Source organism: Alexandromys fortis, unplaced genomic scaffold (assembly GCF_014885135.2).
Source record: "Alexandromys fortis isolate MF-2015 unplaced genomic scaffold, M_Fortis_MF-2015_v1.1 scaffold_122, whole genome shotgun sequence".
NCBI classification, from domain to species: domain Eukaryota; kingdom Metazoa; phylum Chordata; class Mammalia; order Rodentia; family Cricetidae; genus Alexandromys; species Alexandromys fortis.
Window position 1 is genome coordinate 123,710 of NW_026068004.1, and position 26,986 is coordinate 150,695.

The 26,986-nt window shown below is 46.3% G+C and overlaps 1 protein-coding gene across 1 annotated transcript in view; it reads right to left on the reverse strand.

Moving 5' to 3' along the window:
* The window catches only part of Inpp5b (inositol polyphosphate-5-phosphatase B), a 65,900-nt gene that overhangs the window by 27,553 nt on the left and 11,361 nt on the right, over positions 1-26,986 (reverse strand). Inside the window, 3 exon segments of the mRNA XM_050161329.1 lie at positions 2,257-2,359; positions 26,083-26,267; positions 26,269-26,461. Coding sequence (XP_050017286.1) covers positions 2,257-2,359; positions 26,083-26,267; positions 26,269-26,461 — 481 coding nt within the window.

Consider the following 26,986-nt stretch of genomic DNA (forward strand, 5'->3'; position numbering starts at 1 on the left):
CCTCTGAAACTGTAAGCAAGCCCCAATTAAATGCTTTCCTCTCTAATAGTTGCTTTGGTCATGGTGTCTCTTCACAACAGAACACTGACTAAGATAACACATGAGTATAGCACCACCGTTACTTATATATCAACTACGGTTATATATACAGCACATGGTGGTTGGTACATGTTAATCTCAGCACTGGGAAGCCAGAGGCAGCAGACCTCTGAGTTCAAGGCCATCTAGGATAGTCTAGGATAGCCAGGGCTACCTAGAGACTCTGTCTCAAGAAAAATAAGGACGGGGGTGTGACTGGGAAGATGGCTCAGTGGTTAAGAACACCTGTTGCTCTTGTAGAGAAACCAAGTTCAGTTGATGGCTCACAACTGTCTGTTAACTCCAGTTCCAGATATTGGTGCTGTCTTCTAACCTGAGGGCATCAGATACATGTGTGGCACATACACACATACAAAACACTCATTCACATAAAATAAATCCTTAAAAAAAAGTCTTAGTGGGGCATGGATGTGCACACTTTTAATCCCAGCACTTGGGAGGCAGAGGCAGGAGGATCTCTGTGAGTTCGAGGCCAGCCTGGTCTACAAAGTGAGTTCTATGACAGTCAGGGACACATACAAAAACCGTGTCTCAAAAAAAAAAAATTTAAGAATATATAACATAGATACCAAAATGTTTTGAGAATGGTGGATTTCTGAATACATTCAAATTTGGGGGTTTCTTATTGTTGCCTAAGGTATAACTAAAATACTGACCAAAATGTATTTTGTCTTGACCATATGATTCTACCATCAGTGGGAGGCACTTAGAAAACACACTAAATACAATGTACATGATGGGAGAGAGGTAAAGAAAAAATTAAGTGTTTTCCAAGTCAGGAAAGTGTAAAAAGAATGTGAAGGGGGAATAAAACATTTTCATTTTCCTATATTTTTCCTTGTTTTTTTAAAACAGAATTTTGCTGTATGGAGGAATGGCCTGTAAATCATGCATAGAGCAGGCTGGCCTTGAATCCACAAAGCTCCACCTGCCTCTGCCCACCCCAGGATTAAAGGAGTGAGCCACCTTTGCCAGGTTTAAATTTTTTTTAAATTATCTGCTTGTATGCACACATGGCCAGAAGAGGGCACTGTTCCTCCTCTCCATCTCTAGGCCCTCAGGCAGACTGGAATAGCTTTCTCCCTGAACCTAGGGCTCCTGTTTGCTAAACTGGAGTGGAAGGCAGCAAGTTCCAGTAATCCTCCTGTTTCCGTGCTCCATCCTCCTGTCCTGGGGCCTGGATTACAAATGTTTTCACTGCTGTGAGTTCGAGGCCACCCTGGTCTACAAGAGCTAGTTCCAGGACAGGCACCAAAGCTACAGAGAAACCCTGTCTCAGAAAAAAACGTGTTCACTGAATAGCTGGTTGGTTACTCAGATCTTGAGATCTGGACTCTGGCTCTCACAATAGCACAGTAAGTGCTCTACGCTGCTAAAATATCTCTACAAAACATTTTCTAAATCTCTTCAAGAGTGTTAGAGTGCTTACAAGTTCAAGTTCGAGTGCCTTATTAAAAAACAAATTAACACAGGTTCTGGGAATCTGAACTCAGATTAATGAGACAATGCTTTGTCTACTGAGTCATCCCCTCTAGCCAACCTATGTAGTCTCTATTCTTTCTTTTAATTTTTTTTTTTTGAGACAGGGTTTCTCTGTGTTGCCCTGGCTGTCTTGGAACTCACTTTGTAGATCAAGCTGGCCTCAAACTCACAGAACTATTCCTGCTTCTGTCTCCTAAGTACTGGGATTAACGATATGTGCCACCACTGCTCAGCATCTCTCTCCTCTTTTTTTTTTCTAAGATCTATTTTATTATTTTTAAGTATGTGCGTGTCTCCCTAAGGATATGTACACGTGAGCACAATTCCCAGAAGAGAGCATCAGACCCCTGGAGCCATGTGGTTGCCGGGAATCAAACCTGAGTTCTCCATAAAACCAGCCAGTGCTCTTAACTACCGAGCCATCTCTCCACCCACCTATCACTTCGTCACCTGAATCTCCTCAGCTCTAAAACAGTAAAGTACAGAACTCTGACGAAAACAACAGTCCCTGTAAGTGGATGTAGCTTACACAGTAAGAGAGCTGTGTCACACAAGTCAGGGACATTTCTTAGGCTTCAGCCACTTGGAACAATTTATGTTATACACAGTTGCGAGATTCTCTGATGAATACAGTCTCACTCATAAGAGATACAAATGAAGTGAAGGTTGCGTTACCTTGTGGGGCAGTTTTCTGGCTTATCTGAACACCTGGCCCCAGAGCTTTGGTCCATAAGCAGGCCTCTCCCATTTGGCCTTGAGCTGTCCAAGTTGGAGCCACCTGAGGAGAAGAAATTAAAGTTTACTAGTGTGATAGTATAAAGTATACACACAGACCACAGCTTCTAGACGCTCGCCAAGGGACCACTAGCAGTCTGCATCCTGCTTGGAAACCCTGCAAAGCCCACGCTGGCCCTCAGACGGTATGCACCACCACTCCCCAGTTTGAAAGAGATTTGTTAAAAGCAAGATAAATGTAGAAAGAAAAATTAGCCAGGTGGTGATGGCACACACCTTTGATCCCAGCACTCGAGAGGCAGAGATAGGTATATCTCTGAGCTTGAGGTCAGCCTGGTCTACAGAGTGATTTCCAGGACACCCTGGGCTACCCAGAGAAACCCTGTCTCAAAAAACAAAACAAAAAAACAACCAAACAAATCAAACCAAAAGAAGAAAAAGAAAGAAAATTAGGGGTTGAAGCGATGGCTCAGCAGTTAAAAGTACATACTGCTCTACCACAGGGCCAGATTTGGGTTCCCAGCACCCATATAGGTGGCTCAAAATCCCAGCTGTAACTGTAACTCCCACTCTGGAAATTCTATGTCTCTGGCCTCAGAGGGCAAGGGCACTCACTCACCTGCACATATCCGTACCAACTACCCCAACCTCAACCCACACAAATATGAATAATTAAAAATACTAAAGACAAATCTTTAAAAAGAAAGAAAATTGGCTGGGCATAGTAGTGCACAACTTTAATCCCAGCATTCAGAAGGCAGAGGTAGGTGGATCTCTGTGAGTTCAAGGCCAGCCTAGTGTATTTAGAGAATTCTAGGTCTGACAAATATATATATGTACATACGTGTGTGTGTGTGTGTGTGTGTGTGTGTGTGTGTGTGTAGTGAGATCTTATCTCAAACAAACAAGGAAATAAACCAAAAACAAGGTGGAGTAACTGGGAAGGTGACTCAGTGGGTAACAATACCCGTTGTGGGATAATCTTTTTTTTTAATTTATTTATTATGTATATGGTGTTCTGGGCACCAGATCTCAGATCTCATTATAATGGGTGTGAGCCTTCATGTGGTTGCTGGGAATTGAACTCAGGACCTCCGGAACAGCAGTCAGTTCTCTTATCCTCTAAGCCATCTCTCCAGCCCAGGGTAATCTTTTTGTATGCTGTGAAGATGTCTCTGCCAAGGCACCTTCTGGTTGGTTTAATAAAGAGCTGAATGGCCAATAGCTGGGTAGGAGAGGATAGGCAGGACTTCCAGGAAGAGAAAGGAACTAGAGGGAAGAATCAGAGAGGCAGGGATTCACCAGTGAGACTCAGAGGAAGTCAAACATACAATATGAAGGAGAGGTAACAAGCCACATGGCAGAACATAGATTAATATAAATGGATTAAGTTAAGTTTAGCCAAGCTTTTATCACTAATGAAAAGTCTCTGTGTCTTTATTTGGGTACTGGCGGTCCAAAGAAAGACCAGCTACACAACACTTGCTCTACAAGCATGAAAAACCTTAGCTCAAACCCCTAGAACCCATTTAAAAAGTCAAACACGTGCCTGTGACCCCAGCATAAGATAAGTGGATGGATTCTAAGAACTTGCTGTCCAGCCAGCCTAGCTGAAATGTTGAACTTTCTTCTGGTTCAGTGAGACCCTGTCTCAAGGCAAAGAGGCAGACAGTGGCAGCAGAAGAGACTCAACATCTCACTCCATCCTCTACGGCCACCTGGCACAGCATGCACACCTGCACACTCAACGTGTGGTGGCTTGAATAAGAATGGCCCCCATAGGCTCATATATTTGGGTGCTTGGTCATTATGGAGGGGCACCCCTTGGCAGGGATTAGGAGGTGCGGCCTTCTTAGAATAGGTGTGGCCTTGTTTAGTGGAAGTGTGTCATGTAGGTGGACTTTGAGGTTTCAGAAGCTCAAGCAAAGCCCAGTGGCTCACTTTCTCTGCAGAACTCTCCGTTGCCTCTCCAGCACCATGTCTGTCTGCACACTGCCATGCTTCCCACCATGATGATAATGGACTAAACCTCTGAAACTGTATATAGCACCAATTAAATACTTTCCTTTCTAAGAGTAGATATGGTCACGACATCTCTTCATAGCAATGAGACTCTGACTAAGACATGCATGAACTACACATATACACACAAAAGGAATGCAAGACAAGTATAATGATACATAGAGTAATCTTAGCCCTTGGTAGGCTAAGACAGGATTGCCACAAGTTCCAGGCCAGCCTGGGCTACAATGTGAAACCTTGACCCAAACAAACAAGGAATGCACTATGGATTATAAAGACACCAAGAAAAAGGGAGTGGGCTGGAGAGCTGGCTGAGTGGTTAAGAGTACTTCTTGTTCTTGCAGTAGACCCAGGTTAGATTCTAGGCATGCACATGGCAGCTCACAATCCCCTGTAACTCCAATCGCAGGGATCCAATGCCCTTTTCTTATCTCTGCAGCCACCAGACATGCATGTGGTGCATACATCTGGTGCACATACATACATATAGGCAAGGCACACATACTCATAAAAAAATTTATTTAATAAATAAATCTTGCCATGCAGCAGTGGTACACGCCCTCAAACCCAGCATTTGGGAGGCAGATACAGGAGGAGCTTTGTAAATTCAAGGCCAGCTTAGTGTACAGAACAAGTTCCAGAATTTATAGCAATCCTAAGTGGAGACTGGAAGTCAGAAGTTCAAAATCACCTTCAACTACACAGTGAATTTGAGTCTAGGATTCATGAGATCCTTTCTCAAAGAAAATGAGAAAAAAAAAACAAAAACCTGTGACCTCCTCCACAAACACAATTCTTTTGCTGTCATCTGATGATGTGGGATTTCCCTCTGTATGCTGTGATTACCACCAATGAATAAAGAAAGTGCTCTGGACCTATAGCAGGGCAAAACTTAGTCAGGCAGGGAAACTAAGCTGAATGCTGGGAGAAAGAAGGGCAGAGTCAGAGAGAAGCCATGTAGCCCCACCAGAGGCAGAGGGAACTTTAGCTGGTAAACCACAGCCACGTGGCAATACACAGAAATGGGTTAAATTAAGATATAAGAGTTAGCCAATAAGGGCTGGAGAGATGGCTCAGTGGTTAAGAGCATTGCCTCATGTTCCAAAGGTCCTGAGTTCAATTCCCAGCAACCACATGGTGGCTCACAACCATCTGTAATGAGGTCTGGTGCCCTCTTCTGANGGCTCACAACCATCTGTAATGAGGTCTGGTGCCCTCTTCTGACCTGTAGGCATACACGCAGACAGAATATTGTATACATAATAAATAAATAAATATTTTAAAAAAAAAGAGTTAGCCAATAAGAAGTTAGAGCTAATGGGCCAAGCAGTGATTTAAATAATATAGTTTCTGTGTGATTATTTTGGGGCTAAGCAGCCGGGTACTAACTAGCAGCCTCTGCCAACAATCTGAGAAGTAAGAACATACCAAGAGCAATTAGCACACTTGATGAGAGCCCTTAGCTTCTAATACTATTTTCCAACACTGGGCCCTGAGAAGTATGGTTATTTGGGGACTGAGAAGGAAACACACAAAGTGGGCCTGAAACCCAACAGCACTAGAAAGTAGGAAAGTGCTAAAAATACGTAAATAAACACCAAATAATCACCGAGATAATAAAACAAGTGAGAAGACATAACTCTCCCCAGAATTCCAAGAAGCTCACTCATATGGCAGCTTCCTTCAGAGAGGAAGCGAACTCCATACATACTCCTTGGGGTGTGCAGAGAGACTCCCTTCCAAATGATGCAGCGTACAAAGGAGGAAAATCAAAGCTTTGTGGGGCAGAAATGTGCCCAGTGGTCAAGGCTCACCTGTGATGAGTCATGTTGATAACCTATACCCTTGACACATACACTGTTCCCTCCTGCTACAGGGGCCTGGGCTCCTACGAGCCATCTTTTCCTGTCTTCTCGACCTCTGTAGCCCAGCCTCGTCTCAGCCCTTCCATTACCTGCTGTTTACAGCAAGTGATAAGCACGTGGCTAGACCCAGCAGTCTACCAGTCTGCGGCTCTGTCCACGTTCATCCCTTTGAAGTAAGTCCTCATGGATGTCACTGCTTTCTTTGGGAACTAGTCCTTGGGGGTTCCTCCCTTTTCTACCCATACCCTAGCAAGATCCTAAGCGAGGCACCTCTGCCCTCGGACTTTAACCTCATTTGGACTCGAGGTTTAATTTTTCATTTGTTTTCGATGGTAGTGCTGGAAATTCTAAACACTTTTTCCCACGGAGACATCTCCCCAGCCAGTTTCAGGATTTAAAAAACTATGCACATGGCTTGCTCTCTCTCTCTCTCTAAGATTTTTTTCATCTTATGCGTGTGAATGTCTCGCCTACATGTATGTATGTGCACCACCTGTGTGCCTGATGCCCAAGGAGGTTAGAAGACAGCATAGAATCTCCTGGAACAGTTACAGATGACTGTGAGCCACCATGCGGGTGCTGGAAACTGAACCTGGGCGCTCTGCAAGAACAGCCAGTGCTCTTAACCTCTAGGCCTTCTCCCTAGCACCTCCACATGGGTCTCTTGCTACATAAATGCAAACGAACACAAGGAGAGCAGGTTAGGAGTGGGGCTCCACTGACCACTTAGAGAAAATGACAGACAAGCTGACCATGGGGGACTGTCAACTTTGCTAAGAGCTCACTAAGAAAAATGGAGATACACCATCCAGTGAGAAGGCTCAGTAGGCAAAGGCGCTTGACACCAAGCGTGGCAATCTAAGTTTAATCCCTGGGACCCATGTGGTGAACTACCTCCCCCTAACTATTCTCTGACCTCCAAATGGCCTCGAACTCATAAAGATCCACTTGCCTCTGCCTCCCAAGTGATAGAAACAGAGAACCTGTCACCAAGCAGGTGGTGGTGGCACACGCCTTTAACCCCAGCACTCAGGAGGCAGAGGCAGGCAGATCTCTGAGTTCCAGACCAGCCTGGTCTACAGAGTGAGTTCCAGGACAGAGTTATGGCTATGTAAGAGACCCGTAAAGAAGAAAAAAAAAAAGAGGGAAGTTATTTGAATATTTGAAGCAAAGAAATGACCTCATCTAATACACTTGTGTACTTTAAGGTTTGCTGTGGCTGACTGTGGCAAACTAACAATAGGCCTTATGTAAGGAGGTGCACGGACAGGAAGCTGCTGCTGTGGTCTTGACGAGCACTCCTGGACTTGGTTTGAAGGCAGAACTCGCTTCACTTGCCAATGAATTGAATGCATGTGTGAGTGTGGAAAAGGAAGCGTTCAGGATAAGGCCTTGGTGTGTTTGCTTGCTTGCTTTAGGTCAGTTCTCTCTAAGAAGCTCAGGCTGTCCTTGAACAGCAGAGATCTCCCAAGTGCTCCAAGATTTGGGAGAATGCCCCGCCCATCAAGGGAGACTATTGAACAGGAAAAGCAGAGTGAATTTTCTAGACCCCTTAAGATTCTCCATCTACATCGTCTGAAAGCCTTGGAGGAAAATCTGCGAATAATAAACTTCACTGTGAACCCAGGTACTCTGCATGAAGCCATTGACCTCTGGGCCTCAGGAAGCCCCCAGTCAGACTGCTCCAGTTTACCCTGGGACACTATGGAAAACTGCATGATTAATGAAAATAAAACTTGCCTCACGGCATTCAAATAACCCAAAAACTAAGCAAATTCTCAGATTTGCATTTCTGCTCTCTACCTTCCACCTGATTCCAGTTCCTACACCCACACCCTGGCTTCATCTTTTGCATTCCAGTAAATGGCACCAGCCCTCAACCAGCTGGGCAGAATATAAACCTCATACTCACTGAGCATAGCGGCACATGCCTGTAATCCCAGCACTCAGGAGGCCAGGGCAGAAGAATTGCCTCAAGTTTGAGAGCAGCCTAGGTTACAGGAAAAACTTTTCTATAGTACAAAATAAGAAAACAAAAGAATTTAGGGCTCCAACTAGCATCATGGGACTTACCTATATTCTCAGCACTTCCATATGCATGTGTGTGTGCATAAACTTAAAAATAAAAAGGTTTGCCTATTATTACTATCATCATTTGATATCAAGTCATTTTACTCAGATAGTATTTATGATCAAGCCTGATATGTAGCCCAGTTGAGAGCTTGGACTCTGGGTCCCACCCCAGCACTGCACAAAATTGGTGGTGGTGCACACTTATAATCTAGCACTTGGGGGGGAGGGGGGCAGTAGGATCAGAAGTTCAAGGTCAGTCTATGCTCCAAGGAGACTCCAACTCGTAAAAACAACGAAAGATGTGTAATCACTCACACTGGCTGCCAATCCCACTAACAGGTAAGTCTGGGGAGGAAGGGCTAGCTCCCTCTGGGCTACTCCCAGATGTAAAAAGATACAGCAGGCCTGCACCATGGTCTCAGAGTGAAACTGAAGATGGCCTACTCTACCACCGTCTTCCTGTAAATGGCAAGTCACGTCCTCATTTGGGTCTTCCTTTTATCTTTAACATAGGGACATTAACACCGCCAGCTGGGAAATGTGCGGTTGGAGCTCTGTAAGAGCCTAAGGAGCTGTGACAATGACTATGTGATGAAAAGGCCTCTTAGCGTGATCTACGGAGGGTTTGGCCTCAGCCCACGGGTGAGAGTAATACATACGCTCCATCTTGCCTGTCCTCTCCGTGGGACAGACCATCTTCATTCGTGACTATGAAGCACCATTTGGGGGATTTCCAGCCATGAGCAGTTCTCGGAACCTGGCATGGAAGCTGGCTGTCAACTGCATTTCCGGCTCCACGGCGCCACTATTCCCTCTCGCCACAGCTTCCCTAGTTCCTCTCTGCCCCTCTCCAGCCTCAGCCCTCCAACCCTGTCACCCAGTCCAAGAGGTGACAAGATTTTTCCTTCCTTCTTGTGTTGTTACCAGGTCTAGGAATATTGTCCTTATTGACTTATTTATTTAGAGATAGCAGTTTACTATGCAATCCTGGCTATCCTAGAACTTCATATGTAGACCAGGTTGGCCTCAAACTCAGAGCTCCACCAGCCTCTGCCTCTGGAGCGCTAGGATTAAAGGCGTGCGCCACATCACATCAGGCTCTCTTAAATATTTTTATTTTAACCCTCTTCTCTATCCCATGGCCATGCCTTACCTTGATTTCTGCGAAGCTTGGGCTTGTATTCACCACCTTCAACCCACTGAACCAACAGTCAGAAGAAAGCACCATTCTCTGGCCGAGTATGTGTAAAGTCCCTCAATAACAAGGGTCACCTTTGAAATAAAACCTGAGCATCTGTGTATTTAGCATACAAAGTCCTCTATAAATAACCCAGGCTGACTCTCCAGCCGCACTTCCCACCCTCACCCCACTGCTCTGAGCCCTCAATCCACTCACACCAAAACTATTTACCTTTTTGCCATACCCCTGACCCTGTGTGTATCTCAGCCCACCTGACAATTCCATCAGCATCTGGTAAGCCGCACTCCCTTCAACTCCAACTCAGAACCGCCACTTCTGGTCCTCTCCTTCTACCCTCTTACTCTGCTTACTTCTCCTCCACACATCCCTTCTGTACGCCTTTCCTCCTTCCCCTTTATTACTGGGAGGAAGTCAGGACAACTCTGTGAAATTGGTTCTTTCCTCCCACCTTTATGTGGGTTCCTGGGCTTGCACAATAAGTGCTTTATCTGCTGAGCCAGCTTGTCAGCCCTCTTTAATCAGTTCTTTAAGTCTGGGGGGGGGGAGGTCAGAAGATAACTTTGTGGGAACTGGTTCTCTCCTTCTGTCACTTGGGTCTCAGCAATTGAACTCGGGTTGTCAGGCATGGCAGCAAGTGCCTTTATCTGCTGAGCCATCTCTTGTTGTGGGATCCTGTATGCTGTGAATATGTGTTGTTCTCATTGGTTGATAAAGCTGCTTTTGTCTATGGCAAGCAGGATAGTCAGGCAGCAAATCCAAGCAGAGATGCAGGTGAAGAGTAGAGTCTGGGAGATGGTACCCAGTTGCCTAAGGAACAACATGCCAGCAGACAGGGAATGCTGTGGTCACATGTCACCACACAGATTAATAGAAATGGGTTAATTTTAATGTATGAGTTAGCTAGTAGTAAGCCTGAGTCATTGGCCAAACATTTATAATTAATATGAAGCCTCAGGAATTGGTAGGCAGGAGAAAACCTCTAGTTACAATCTCTACAGTCCAACTTTGAGGGATTTTTCTTTAAAAGATATATTTATTATGTATACAGTGTTCTGCCTGCATGTATGCCTGCACACCAGAAGAGGGCACCAGATCTTATTACAGATGGTTGTGAGCCACCATGTGGTTGCTGGGAATTGAACTCAGGACCTCTGGAAGAACAACAGCCAATGCTCTTAATCCCTGAGCCATCTCTCCAACCCTTTGAGGGATATATATGTGTGTGTGTGTGTGTGTGTGTGTGTGTGTGTGTGTGTGTGTGTGTGTATGCCTCTACCTCCCAAGTACTGAGATTAAAGGCATGTGCCACCACACCCAGATTTACTTCTTTACTTTTTAAAATTATTTTATTTTATGTATATGGTGTTTGCCTGGTACCTACAAACAAAGGCCAAAAGAGGTGTCAGATCCCCTAGAACTGGGGTACAAATGGCTGAAAGACATCATGCGGTTGCTGGGAAATGAAGCCAGGTCTTCTGCAAGAGCACCCAGTTCTCTTAATGACTGAGCCATCTGTCTAGCCCCAAGATTTATTTTATTTTTAATTGTGTGTGTGTGTCAGAGAGAAAGAGAGAGAGAGAGAGAATATATACATGTGCGTGTAGGCACCAGAGGGGTCCGAAAAAGGGCATCGATCCCCTAGAGCCAGAGTTATAGGTGGTAGTGAGCTGTCTTGTGGATGCCAGGAACTAAACTTGGCCACCTCTCCAGCACCCTTGTGTCTTCTAAGACAGGGACTTTGCTGTACAGCCCAGGCTAGCCTCACCCTTACTGAATAGACCTGCTACCTCCTCTACCTTCCAGTTTTAGGGATTCCAGCACACCCAGCTCATGGTGCTTCCATCTGTGCAGGGGCTTACACAGCAGAGTCCTAACCGGCTCAGGGGTCTTAGATGTCTCACCTCTTTACCTGGACCACACGCTTCTCAGGAGAGGACACGGGATTCTTTTCCCTGCAGCCCTTGGCTAGCCATAACAAGTGCTGCATACTTGGCAGTCGGTAAAGAATACTGAACAAAACAGTCTCAGTTTTCTGCTCACTGGGGTCATTTCTCAGGGGTGATCTCTGAATGCATTCCTGATGACTACCTGTCACGCCTCCACTTGACGTCATATCCCATTGACAGTCTACCTAGTCGGTCAGTCTTAACAACTGCATGCACTTGATCTGGGTGTGGAAAAGTATGGAATGTTTATTTCTTTTTTTTAAAATTCTGACTCTGCATTCACATCTTAAAAAAAAAAAAAGTCAACAATCTACCCACACGAACCTTGCTTTACAAATAATGTTGCCTTTTAAGGCTTCTTCTTAGCCCGAATAGCAGTACTGCTAAACACAGACTCACAGAACCTGGCTTCAAAACCTCCAAGACCAGTGTATATTGGAACGCAAATTTTGGTAACTCTAAAATGATAAGACATTCCCTACACCATTGTGGTAAAAAATCCCAGTAGAAGCTGAGACGCAGTACAACTTATGAATAGCAATACTTGGATAAATAAAGTCTATAAATAGCCTCATATCAGTAAAAGGAATGTTCACTGCCAAATCTAGCTTGAGCCAAACAAAACTCCTTTTGAGCCCTCAAAGCTTTTGGGAGTTCAAAACTGCCGATGAAACACTGAAGACTTGGTGATGAGTGTAGCCCGCGACATCGCCATGAGCTCGGAAGGACTAGGAATCTAAGCCCACATATGAGGCATAAACTAACACCCATCTACACACAACACATACATAGGGCCATGGCTTGGATGCAGCTTGTCCACAGGCTTCTCTGGAAGATTAACCTTCATTTAGCAAGGGCAAGTGGTAGTAAAACTCCAAAAGCCTAGGCTCTGAGGTGATCCGGTCAACTGGTGATGCTAGTCTCAGAAGGGATTAAGGATGTTTCTGGTGAACACTAGTTAGTCCCCTCAACAGCAAGTCCTAACAGAAAGAACAACCCTCTGGGCAGTGGTGACACACGTCCAGCAATGGGGGGAGGGGCGCAGCAGCAGGAGGATATCTGTGAGTTCAAGGTATCCTGATCTACAAAGAGAGTTCCAGGACAGTCAGGGCTGCACAGAGAAACCCTGTCTCAGAGAACAGCACTGGCCCATAAATCCTTCTGGCTTCACAGTGTGGCCTCTTCTACACACACTGCCACACACTGTGAATAGATGGGGCTGCTCAAACTTGGACCTTTGGCCTCCAAAACTGTAAGCTAAAGAAACATCTTCTAAAAAATAAATTTTTTTTTTTTTTTTTTGGTTTTTCGAAACAGTGTGTCTCTGTGGCTTTGGAGCCTGTCCTGGAACTAGCTCTGTAGACCAGGCTGGTCTCGAACTCACAGAGATCCGCCTGCCTCTGCCTCCCAAGTGCTGGGATTGAAGGCGTGCGCCCCACCGCCCGGCTTCTAAAAAATAATTTTAATTAAAAAAACTGTAATTATACCATTTCCCCTATCCCTCTTCTCCCTCCAAACCCTCCCACGTGACCTCCCCTTCTCCTTCTTTCAAACTCACAGATCTCCCTGCTTCTCCCTCCTGAGTGCTGCTGGGATTAAAGAGGTGCATCATCACAGCCATCCAGGAACTTTTTCAAAGTGTCAGAAAATAAAGAGCTATAAACACATAGAAAATCTGGGGATGGAGAGATGGCTCAGTGATTAAGATGGTTCAGCGGTTGGCCATTCTTCCAAAGAACCAAGATTCAATCCCCAGCACCCACATGGCAGCTCGCAACTGTCTGTCACGCCAGTTCCAGGGGATCTGACAAACTGATACAAGCAAAATACAGGCCGAACCCCAATGAACATAAAAAATAAATCATTTTAAAAAAAAGAAGGGGCTGGGGCTGGAGAGATGGCTCAGAGGTTAAGAGCATTGCCTGCTCTTCCAAAGGTCCTGAGTTCAATTCCCAGCAACCACATGGTGGCTCACAACCATCTGTAATAGGGTCTGGTGCCCTCTTCTGGCCTGCAGGCATACACACAGACAGAATATTGTATACATAAAAAATAAATAAATATTTGAAAAAAAAAAAAAGAAGGGGCTGGGGCTGGAGAGATGGCTCAGTGGTTAAGAGCACTGACTGGAAGAACACTTCCAGAAAACCTGGGTTCAATTCCCAGCAACCACATAGCAGCTCACAACTGTCTGCAATTGCAGTTCCAGGGGACCCAACACCCTAACACAGACAAAACACCAATGTACATTAAATAAATAGATAAAATAATTAATAAATTAATTTTAAGAAATAAAGGAAATCTGCAAGGGTACACAGCAAATATTTAATAATGGTCATTTCACTGTGGTGATGTTTCTCTTTTTGCTTATTTTTGCTTTCTTTTTCATTTTGCTTTGGTTTTATTTTTGAGGTGGATCTCATGTAGTCCAGGCTAGTCATAAACTCAATACCTAGAAGGGAATGACTGTGAACTTCGGACACCCCGCCTTCGCCTACTGAAAGCTGTGACTACAGCTGTGCCCCATGGCCAGTCAGTTACTAAAGGGCCATGGGTCAAACCTCCAGCCTTGTGCACATGAGGCAAGCACTCTAATGATTGAGCCACATCCCCAGCCCTAATCTGTGGTTTTCGTATTACATAAAAGACACAGGCTTTGGAGTCAGGAACTTAGGTTCCGCTGCCTCTTACAAGCGTGACCTAGAACAAGCTATCTAACCTAAAAGCCCCTGCTTCCTCGGCTGAAGATCAACCGCATCTTCCTCCTACAGTTGCTGTCTTTTTCCACAGTTAACTTGAAGCCATCCTTCACCCAGTAGCCAAAGTGCTCTAGAAGTCAAATGAGGCCCAGAGAAGCCCCAAAACTACAAAATGAAGACAGTAGACAAGGCCTCTGGCCTCAGTTTTAGGTCCTTGATGTCAGGCCTACATCTCATGTGGAGTCTGGACTTTCAATTGAAAGTAAAACTGCAAAGTTCAGTTCAAATCAAGATACCCTATTTCTGGGCTTGTAAAATGGCTCGAGTGGATAAAGTACCAGCCACGCAAGCTTGACGACCTGAGCCTAATCCCTGGAACCCACACACCGGAAGGAGAGAAGCGACTCTACAACATTCTCCTCTGGCCTCCACAGGAGCACTGGCACACCCTACACACACACATACACACACACACACTCACAAACACACACACACAAATTTTAAAAAAAGGAAACAAATCGAGCATGCTGAGACATACCTTTAATCCTAGCCCTTGGGAAGCAAAAGGCAGGTAGATCTCTGATTTTAAGGCTAGCCTGGTCTACATAGTGAGCTCTAGGCCAGCCAGGATTATACAGTAAGATCCTGTCTCATGGAGAAAAAAAAATTGAGGACAGAATGTTCTATAGGTACCTTATGCAATAGTGTGACCATTAACTACACTAACACCTAAAATGTGACTACGGCAAAAGAGAAACTTGGGGAGGGGGGGGAATGGAGCCTGTCCTGGAACTAACTCTTATAGACCAGGCTGGCTTCAAACTCACAGAGATCCACCTATCTCTGCCTCCCAAGTGCTGGGATTAAAGGCATGTGCCACCACTATCCACTGAGAAACTCAATTCTTAATTTCACTTTATGTAAGCTAACAGCACAGACAGCTAGTAGCTATCATAAGTACCAGTGCAGATTTGGGCCTGGTCCCTTCTCTGGGGATGGGCAGACATCACGGGTCACTGTAAGCAGGAGCCATCCAGCTCAGCCCTCCTCTGTCTCCAGAGAGTCCCCACAGGATGTATTTTACTTGGGTGGGTCCCCGGTAAAACTGGTCCCACTCTGTGCTCGCAATGCAGCCAGCAGCAGCCCCATCACTCTGACCTCAGCTCTGCCATCCTGCCATCCACTCGCCCTTCATAGGGGCCTCCAGAGGGAGTCAACCAAGTGTCTCTTCATTCCCAAGCTATCGCCTCCTCCTTTGCTGCCACAAGAGCCTAAAAGGTCCTCCCACGTCTCCTTGCCTAATGTAGTCTCTGGTCTTGGCCACATGAAACTCTGATTTCATCTTTCTGTTCCAAAACTTTCAGGGTTAGAAGATGCCTGCAGGTTAAGGCCAAAACTGGTCCAACTGGCACCCAAGGCCCTTTGCATATTGTCTTCATCCTCCCTCATTAATTCACCACCCAGACATCTCGATCTAAAAGGACAGGTTCCCATACATGTCACCCTCAGACCTACTCCTACCGTGAAGCTCCTCCTACTTTCTGGCCAGCTCACCCATAGAACCCAGCCTGTAGAACCCAGCCTCAACTCCTGCCTCGCCTTTCACAAGATCCTACTCACCCCACAAGTCTTCAGTGGGTGTCTCTGAATTCAGAGGGCCTTGTTTGGCACTTTAAGAGGTAGAGGACTTCAGGAAAAACCTCAGGTTTTGTACTAAATAAAGCTGTATATTTTCCTGACTCCATCGAATACATCATATGAAACCTCAAACAAAAGACTTAACTTGTTTCCTCATTTGTAAAATGGTACTACAGCAATCATATTTACAAAGAAGCCGGATGATCAGCAAATGCACAGCCACGGTGGCTCATACTTGTAACTCCAGCACACAGGAGGCTGAGGCAGGACTCTTCAAAGCCAGACCCTGGAGTCACAGCGTGTCCTACACCAGAACAGGCTATAGAGTAAGACCCTGTCTCAAAAGAAAGAGCACAACGTCTGATATACAGCAGACACTCAGAAATTTTGCTCTGCTCTTTTCCTCCTTCTCCATTACTATTAAACCCCACACTGTTTGATGAAGTGTCCTTTCATGGTGAAGTATTGGGTTATATGTTGATGTGGGACATCCTTCTATATGCTGCAAATATGTGTTGCTTCTATTGGTTGATGAATAAAGCTGCTCTGGCCTATGGCAAGGCAGAATATAGCTAGGTGGGAAATCCAAGCAGAGATACAGGAAGAAAGGATGCGGAGTCAAGGGAGACATCAGCAGTCACTGGAGGAGTAAGATGCCAGATCATTACCATCACTACTGGGAAACCATGGGTCATGTGGCGATACACAGATTAATGGAAACAGGTTCATCTGTATGTAAGAGCTAGCTAGTAATAAGTCTGAGCCATCGGCCGAACAATTATAATTAATATTAAGCCTCTGAGTGGTTATTCGGGAAATGGTGGGTGGGCGGAAGTGAAACATCTGATAACAATATGCCTTATAGGCTGGAGACAGCTCATGGGTTAAGAGTCCTTGCTCTTGCAGATAACCTGAGTTTATTTATCAGTACCTACATCAGGCTCTTGTAGAGAATCAAGGTAAAGATGCAGCTCACAACCACCTACAACTCTAGCTAGCTCCAAGAGATCAGACACCCTCTTCTGGCATAAGGGTGCATCCTTTCCCTCTCTCCTCACCCCCTTGCTGCTCCCTGGATGCCAAGGAGTGAGCAGCTTTCTTTTACCATGTTCTTTCAGTAGAATGCTTTTCCTTTACCAGAAGACTAAAGAAAATAGAAATATGAAAAAAGAACAAAGAGAGAGGAGAAAAGGGTGGGGGCTGGAGCACTGATTGTTCTTCCAGAGGTCCTGGGTTCAATTCCAAGCACCCATATAGTAGCTCACAATATAACGGGATCTGATACCCTTTTCTGGTGTGCAGGCAAACATGCAGACAAATCACCCACATATGCTAAACAAATCTTTAAAAAAAAAAAAAGCAATGGAGATCGATAACTGTGAACTGAAATCTCTGAAACCAAGCCAAAATGAATCCGTGTGTGTGTGTGTGTGTGTGTGTGTGTGTGTGTGTAGGTGTAGGTGTGTAGGTGAGAGAATCCTTAGTGGCCAGAAGAAGGAATTGAGTTCCCTGGAACTGGAGTTATGGGTGGTTGTGAAGCGCCCAACATTAGTGCTGGAAACTGGACTCAAGTGCTCTTAGCCACTGAGCCATCTCCTACCACACTTTAAATTATTTTTCTCTAAGATTCTGTCATGTTAATTAAAAAGAAACAAAAACAAGACTTAACATACTCCCAAAGTGAAAAATGAACATTCCCTTCCAGAACTCTTCTTCTTGTTTGAGATAGGGTCTCATGGTGGACAGGACACTGGCCTCAAATTCATGAACTTAACTATGTAGATGAAGATGGCCTTGACTTCCTGATCCTCCAGCCTCCACCTTACAGGTATGCACCACCACACCTGGCTCCTAGAACTTTTACAGCACAGTATTAGGGTCCATAGATCACAGTACTTGCTTAACAAATCACAATTGCATACAATAATTGTGACATATTGAGCCAAATGCTAAGACTTTGAACTCCACATAAAACCTTGGACTTCCCTTTTTTCTTCTTTAGAGGATAAGAGCACATTATTAATTAATTATTTTATTATATTATTCTTGGTTACATAAGGCCATCTCCATGAAAGTATATGATGCACTTTGAGCATACGCACCCCAATACCCACTCCCCTATTTCTTCCCCTTCCCTTCCCATTTGTCCCCTTCATTCCCCAAGATGGCTTCACATTTACTTGCATATCCTATACACATGAGTTTATAAATTCATATAAATCTAGGAAGCACAAATGAGAAAGAACATGTAATGCTTCGTGTGTGTTTTATGCTCATGTGTGTGCTTTTTGAGATAGGGCCTCTCAATGACCTGGGGCTTGTGGATTAGGCCGGATTGGCCAATGAGCCCCAGGGATCCTTCTGCCTCCACTTCCCCAGGACTGGGATTGCAGAAGCATACCGCCAACCCAGACTATGTGGGTGCCAGAGATCAAACTTGTGCCTATGCAGCAAGCTCTTTAAGTACTGAGCTATGCCCCAGCCCCCAGTATTTGTTGTCCTGAGAACGGCATACTTTCCTCTTAATGTGATTATGTCTAGTTCCAGGTTGGCCTTGAACTCCCAATTCTTCTGCCACCATGCTAGGTTTTGAGTCTTATTCTTACACAAAAGAAAATTAAGTGTTTACATAGAACCCAATACATAAGGTAAAGAGTTCTTGAGTGAACTTTATATAACATAGGGCACCTAGCATTAAAAAGAATGAAAAGAACCCTTTGCTACCCTTTGAGCCTGCCCACCAATCCAAATAGTTATGGGTTTGGTTTGTTTGCTTGGTTTTGGTTTTGGTCTCTTTTTGAGATAGGATCTATGGATCTCCTGGCTGTCCTGGAACTCCATGTGTAGATCAGACTGGTCTCAAACTCACAGAGATCAGCCTTCCTGTGCCTCCCAAGTGCTGGGATTAAAAGTGTGAGCCACCACGAGCGGTTTAGGTGTTCCAGCTCTCCTTAGGCAGGGATAGGTGCCTGTCTTCAATTAGCCTTCCTGCAAATTCTCCTGTGCTCTCCTAAGTCAAGTAACTATGTTCTAATCATTTGGTTTTGTCTATTCTGTTAACATTTACCATTATCTTGTGTCCAAAAAAAAAAAAAAAAAAAAAGGACCACAAAACCAAGCCTGGTGGTACATGCCTATAATCTCAGCACTTGGGAGATGGACACAGGGAAATCAAGATTAAAATGTTGAAGGAGTCAGGGACAGGGAAATAGGGACTTAAGTCTAAAAACTATATTTTGCACTCTGAGTCTTGAATTCAAAATCTGGTTTGTACCCTGAACAAATTTAATTAGGCAAACAAGGACTAAAAACAACCATCCACGCTTTCAAAGAGAGACTCCGGCGCAATCACAAGCCAACGTCAGGTCAGGGGTGATGTGCTATTACAGGTGACCTGACTGTTCCCCCGGGTTCTCTGCAGCACGCCTTCTGTGAACTGTCTGTGGTCTGGTGATAAAGCTGAAAGACAGGTGGGAAGAACAAGCCAGGAGGCGGGGAACGGGGTGCAGAGTGGTTCACAGAGCGGGCAGGGCATGCTGCCTGTGAAGACTACAATATGTAGTTTCCTCAGCTCAACCAAAGGCACACTTTCCCCCCTTTTAAGAGTGGGCCTCAAGTAGCCCAGACCTCAAACTCCTGATCTTCCTGCCCCACTTCCCATGTGCTACAATTACAGACATGCGCCACATCTGGCTGGCGTAGACAGACCTTTCCTTGAGCACCTACTGATGCAAAATGTCAAGAACAACAAGTTCAAGTTTATAAAAATGGAGCCAGGGCTGAAGAGATGACTCTTGTTGCTGACAGTCTAATCCCCAGGATCCATATGGTGGAAGGAGAGAATCAAATGTCCTCTGACCTCCTCACGTGCTCCATGCATGTACAAACACACACAAATAAATTTTTCAAAAACACGGCCTAGCACCAGGCAGTGATGGCGCACACCTTTAATCCCAGCACTCAGGAGGCAGAGGCAGGCGGATCTCTGTGAGTTCGAGGCCAGCCTGGTCTACAAGAGCTAGTTCCAGGACAGGCTCCAAAGCTACAGAGAAACCCTGTCTCGAAAAACCAAAAAAGAACATTTGAAGTGAATAAAGGTTGAGTCGTGGTATGGATGAAACTAGAGAGGCCAGCTGTGGTGAAGCCATGTAGGACCTGAATGCCACACCGAGGGACCTGAACTTTACTCCATAGGCACTGGGGTGTGGATCAACAGTCACTGCCAGACACTAACACTACAAGTGGCGTGGTTTCAAGGTGTGCTTTAAGGAGACCCCAGAGGGAGAGAGAAAGGCTGGTGGGAGAACAACCGTCTAGATGAGCAAGGTGCTAGGTTTGATGCCCAGAACTGGGCCGTGGGGAAGAAGAGCTAGGGGGAAGACTACTAAGGGGCCACTGCAATTGTTTAGCTAAGAATGAACTCAAACAGTGGGCAGTGTGGCTCCCGCCTTTAATCCCAACACTCGGGAGGCAGAGGCAGGCGGATCTCTGAGTTGGAGACCAGCCTGGTCTATGGAGGGAATTCCAGAACAGTCAAGACTGACTACACTGAGAAATCTTGTCTCACAAAAAAGGAATGATCTTTGTACTGGTACTGGGGGGATGAATTTTGAAATGTGAGCAGACAGAGGCAATCCTGCAATAATAATAATAAAATTGTTTACCAGATGTGAGAGATGAATCAAGGATGAACACAGGCTATGGAACACAGTAGTACATGCCTTTAATCCCAGCATGCTGGAAACTGAAGCAGATTTACCATGAGTTCAAAGACTGCCTATGCTCAGCCTGGGTTATAATGTGAGGTTTCTGTCTGATCAAGAAAAACCTAACACTAAAATAAAATGATCATGACTTTCAGTGGCTGCATTGAATGAAAAGAAACAGGAGTGGAGTAAGGAGCAGAACCGGAGCCAGCAGAATGACAAAGCTGTAATCCTAGCTCGTGGGACGTAGAGGCAAGAGGATCAGGAAGGAGGTCACAGCAGGCTAGCCTGGGATACGTGAAGCAAAAAAAAAAAAAAAAAAAAAAAGAAGGAAGGAAAGAGAGGAATAGGTAAAAGCTTGGCTGAGTTTTTGCAGTACACTGCATCAGTTGTAATCCCAGGATCTGAAGGCTATGGCAGAAAGGATCTGCAGTTCTCGCTGTGAAACCATTCCTGGATAGGCTCAGGACATCTCCAGGGTCTAAACTCTTCTGGGTAGGCATCGACAACCTCTGTTTCCCAAACAAAAGTACTCCTAAGTACACATTCCTCCTTCCAGAAAGCAAACATTTACTCCCATTTTACAACTGCAAGAATGGCAGTCAAGGGCCTAGGGAGGAAACGGCTCAGTAGGTCAGAGCACTTACTGTACACACATGAGGACAAACATGAGGACCAGAGTTTAGATCCCCACACCCACAGAAAAAGACAGGCATGGCTCTGTAGGTTGTAAGTTCAGCACTGACTAGAAGGGAGCCAGGACACAAGAAAATTGCTGGAACTCAATGATCACCAGCCTAGCATAAAAACAGTGAAGATTCAGGCTCAATGAGAAAGAACCCTTATCTCATAATGAGGTAGGAAGTAATGGAGGGGGACACCTTACACCCTCTTCCAGCCTCAACACCTACAAAGGCATCTGTATGCCCCCAACACATATACACACAGGCATACACCACATACACACACCAAGGAAAAAGAAAGTAAGACAAGACAGTTAAGACGTCGCGAATGAATGTCGTACCAAGAAGCAACAGTTTTTCATTTTTAAAATAGCCAGGCCATTTAGACACATACTTTGCCCAAACCCTTATCAAAATGCCAAGAAGGAAAGTCTCTTCTCTTTACATACACTAGCTTCAGTTCATATATGGATCATCTGTAAAGTCCACAAGATTATGAAAAGTACTTTTTCCACTCTTTTTCTAGTGCTGGGACTCAGACCCTGCACATACTAGCAAGCTAGTATCTATGTAGCCTTCCTAGTAATGGGATGACAGGCATGTGCTACCACACCCAGCTATTTTTGCTTTTATTAATCATCCTGAAAACAAAATATTTTTGCTTTTATTAGGATTTTTTGTTTGTTTATTTTTTATCAAGTCAGGGTTTCTCTGTCCTGAAATTCACCCTATAAACCAGGCTGGCCTTGAACTCACAGAGATCCACCTGCCTCTGCCTCCTGAGTGCTGGGATTAAAGGCAGGCACTGGTGCTGCAACTACCACCCGGCTATTTTGTTGTTGTTGTCTGTGTTTTTGTTGTTATGGTGTATCTGAGGCAGCAAAACACACACACACACACCATTTTCTATGCCCCAACACTGTCCTTCCTCTAGTAAAATATTGATGCTTTCCTCTTCCTGAACTGCCAGGCCCTGAGGGTTTCTGTATAAAGCCCCACTCCTAATTGAGTGGGTCACTGCTCTTGTTCCAGACAAGGCATTGTAGAATTCCCAAACCAACTGTTTTCTTAAGAAAACAATTAAGGAGGTGTGCCCGTTGTAGAAACAAGAGTTTGAATGGGACAAGGAAGAAAAATGGAGACAGAAACAACAAAAGGAAGAAAAGTTAGTACCATTTTGTTTAAAGAAACAATTGGCTCAAAATAAATCCATTTGTTTAGGGGCCTGAAGAACTTCCTACAGCGACGGACATGATGGGCAGTATTTCCACCTCAAAGATAAACAAAAGGCAAATTCATCTGCTCCACAATGAAAGAATACATCAGTCACACAGGTTTTACTTATTAATACAGACGAAGCCAGATGAAAGAAACAGAAGAGCAGCCCACAGGCTATTTTTCTAAACATTCTCTGTGACTCGGGTAATCTAGGTTGCCCTTTATGCTACCCTGAGATATAAATAGCAGTCACTTCCTTTCACAGGCCAGGCAGAGTTTAATACTTTGCTTCCTGGGCCCAGGGGAAAATATTCATAACATACGTCAGTGAGAATTTGGATACAGGGCTGGAGCAAGAGCTCAGGCAGTAAGGTGTCTGCTGCAGAAATGTAAGGACCTGAGTTCGACCCCCAGCAGCCACGTAAAACACCAGATGCTAACGAAGGCTCTCACCTGTAATCCCAGGGCAGGGGAGGCAGAGAAAGGAGGATTCCTGGGACTCTATAGCCAATCAGCCTTGACTAGTCAGAACTCCAGACCAATGAGAGACCCTGTCTCTAAAAACAAGATGGATGGCTCTTGGGGAACAACACCTAGGGTGACCTATAGCCTCCACACACACACACACACACACACACACACACACACACACGCACGCACACGCACATGCAAGCAGGCACTATTACAAAGCTGCCTAACTTCAAATCAGCTAGAAGAAAAAGAACCTGCTTCAAAACACCAAAAATGGTTGTTACCATATTGTTGATTTTTAAAATTACATTTATTCCTTTATTTGTTATGAATCTGTGTGTGAGTACAGGTGTGCGATGTGAGTGGGCACAGGCATGCCACGGTGCGGGTGTGGCAGTCAGAGGGCAATCTGTGGGAGTCAGTTCTCTCCTTCTACCATGTAAGTGCCAGGGGTCAAACTCAGGCCATCAGGCTTGGTGGCAAGTGCCTTTACCCAACGAGCCATTTTACTGGACCCCAGCTCCTGCTCTTGTTATTGCCACTTGGTTAGATTACCCCCACGGGACTTCAGCTGTTTCCTTTCCCGTGTATTGCTCAGAATCCTCTGGAACGCAACTCCAGGTCTCTGCCGAGAACTCAGATGGAAATGCTAGTGAACTTTTTACAAAATGACTCGGATGGCACTGAGCCCCATGCAGCATCCCCAGTGGGGCTGAATGAGTTAAGAGGCCCTTTGGTTGCCAGTGAACAATAATGAGACATTCTTCCCAAGCCACACTCTGTTCTTATTAAGGAAGGAAAGAGCGTCCCAAAGTTAAGAGCGATAAAGTAAGTAATGAAGCAGAGCAGCTACTGTCTGAAACAGTGACCTGTCCAAAGTCCAAACAAGACCATGGCGCCCCAGAAACCAAGAGCAGCAGCCACTGTGGTTCCACACCACGGCCCAGCACCTAGACACCCGTGACGCTGAAGACACAGACTTAGGAACTAGCTCCGTCTCTTTCCCCACTACAGTCCCATCAAGTCACTCCGGAGCTCTCTTACTTAGATCTTGGCCTGATGAGTCTGCATGTGTCTATGGAGTCCTCACCTCCCACCTTGTTTGAGACAAAGTCTCTTGTTCATTCCCGAATAGAGCAGGGTAGGTGGCCTTCGAGCTTCTGGAGTTCTCCTGACGCCACCTCCCCATCTTACCACAGGGCTTTTGTTTGTTTGTTTGTTTTTTAAGACAGGGTTCTCTGTGTAGCTCTGGCTGTCCTGGAACTCACTCTGTAGACCAGGCTGGCCTCAAACTCACAGAGATCCACCCGCCTCTGCCTCCCTAAGTGCTGGGATTAAAGGAGTGTGCACCTCGGCCTGACCCGTTTTGGGTTTTGTTGTTGTTTTAGTAAGATGGTGTCTCATTTCCTGTAGCCCAACTGACCACTGGTCTTGAGCTCACAGGTATGCCTAAAGATAAATCTAAATTCCCAGTTCTGCTGCTTCCGCCTTCCAAGTGCTTGGATTCTACACGTCTGCTACCACACCTGGCTACCAAAAGCACTGAGAGGCAGCATTCTGCCTCGGGTTAGTTCCCCAGGTTTTGGGGAAGTGGGTATTTTGCCAGTCTACACGTGGCAAGAATCAAAATCCACTACTTGTTTCCACTGAAGCTGAATCTACTGGTGCATCCAGAGGTGGCCCAAAGGGTTCCTTCCATCTCTTATAGAGGAAGCAACTCTCTGCGGATGCCAGAGCAACTCTGACCCAAACAAAACAGGGCTTTGGTTGGGTACCATTCTTTCCGATCTCAACAGCAGCAACCTAGCAGCTACTCATGTAATCTCACACACTGTTGGGTATTATGACGGGGATGAATCTTTTGAATTAAAAATCAAAGCAAAATCCACCATGTGGCCAGTTTTTCCTTTGTGAAGCGAAATGAATACTTCTGCGACCAGGGCACATTTCTCACCCTGGGGCAGATAACCCTTTCCAGAGCTAGCTGGCCTGATTTCTCATGGTTTATCTCTCTCTACCAGAAGCCCAAGAACTCCCCAAAGCCCAGCTCCCGGATGTGGGCAGAAGCCAGGACCCAGCTCTTGGGGCTGCCGCCTGTTCGCCACTGAACGGCATTTCTGGCAGCGTGAAGGACAAGAAGAGGATGTTCATCTTAAACACTCACCAGTGCCAGTACCACAAGCCAGGGGGTCATGGAAACTGAAGCAAGAAGCGCGCAGTGGGCCTTGAGATAAGCCTGTGAGGCGCACTATCTGTGCCATGGGTGTCGGGGTGTGGGGGGGGGAGTGGAGGGGGAGCTTCGGTGCCATCGCAGTAGTTTCGAGGAAGTCCTCTGCGCTACCTAGCTTCCTCTCGTTTTTTTTACAAACACTTGCCCAACGTGTCACCTCGCCCCAATCCTCATACTTTCCAAGTCTTGTCATTGCAAACGTCCTGGCCCACACCATACTTGACAAGGCTACTTGACAGCCTTTCGTCGCCAGCAGAGGACGGACAGGAGTGGCAGAAATGGGGATTCGGGATTGCGCCAGAGCCCTCAGGAGCCTGATGCTTCGTGGACAACACCTTGGGGAAAAACAACCACCAGCGAGCCCTAAACCATAGGGCTGACCCAAATTTCAGCCCCGAGGCTCTCTCTCCCTCGGCAAAGGACAATATCGGGTTCAACAATCAGCCTCTGTGCTGCACATTATCCATTCAATGGACAAGTGGCAAAAAACGTAGTTGGGTTCACCTGTCACCTCATCCCCGAGGGCCACCCCTGAGGACCGCACGGTAGCCAGGGCTCCCCTGCACTCCGGCTACGTGCGCGGGCCACTCTGTTCCAGAATCTGTGGCGCACAGGGAGCGCCAGCACACACCGCACCTCCTGCGAAGACGACTCCTGTCACCGTCGCGCACACCCCCCAGACACTCGCCACCCTCGCCAAGGCCAGGGCGGAGGAACTACCTCGGCTGGAAACCGAAAGGCCGAGAGGCGTAACAAGCAGCCCGAGGTCACGCACTCGGCCATCCACGCGACTTCCCTAAACCCTCTGCCTCAGGATTCCCGGGGACCCGCGGACCACCGGCCTGTCGCCCTCACGCCCGGCGGAGAGGAACTTCCCGGCAGAACTTGAGCCTCAGCATCCCCCGCCTCGCCCGTGGGCAAGAGCTCGACCTTCTTCCCACAAGGCCATCGGCCCACCCGCCAGTCCTCCCGAAAGCCCGACACCGCAGCCCCGCTCCGCAGCGACCGCCCGACCTGCACAGTCGCGCTCCCGAGAGCCGCCGCCCGCCGACATTTCCCAGTCTGCTTCCTCAAGCACTTCATCCCGCCGCCCGCCGCGCGCTCTCCGTCCTCCCACGGGCCCGCCCCCGTGCGCCTCCTCTGCCAATAGAAATCCCGACTCCTCCGTGGTTCCGCCCCCCCCTAGCAGAATGCCGCTCCTGAAGCAAGATATCCTCCAATCCTCGCCGTGCATTTCGAGACTGATACCTGCCTCCTCCAATAGGCGTGAACCCGCTCGGGGTACCCGGGTCCGAGTTCCACTCGCGCGGTTTCAGCGACTGGGCTTCTGGCTCTGCGCACCTGTATCTAGACAGCCACAGGAACTCGGGATCCCGCGTCTCAGGATCAAAACCTGTGGGCAGGGACAATGGAGCACAGACTGAGCCATGGGTTTGAAAAGCAGGCTGCACTTCTGTAAGACTGTGTGTGGTGGAGACTCTTCGAGCCCGCTTTCTTCTTGCTCAGCGTGGATCGGAAGTGCATTTAACAGAAATGAAGATGAAAGTGCTCTGCCAAAACAGGACTGCGTCATTATCCAGCGAATTTTATTAGGTAGGGAACTATTATCTTAATTTTATAGAGAAGGCAACTAAGTTCAGAAGAGCTAAATGTAAGGTCACAAAATGGAGATTTAAACGAGTGCGGGCACTGAAGAATGGGCTGGGGGATCTAACTACCGCCAACCTCCACCTGCAACTTCCTGGCCACTCCACATAACCCAGAAATAAGCTATATTTCATATGTAATGAAATATACTATTAAGACAAGCTCTCTGGGGACCTTGGGATGTAGATAGATAGAGAGCTTGCCTAGCATGTGGGTTCAATACCCAGTACCACATAAAACTGGTGGTGGTGGTGGGGACACACCTGTAATT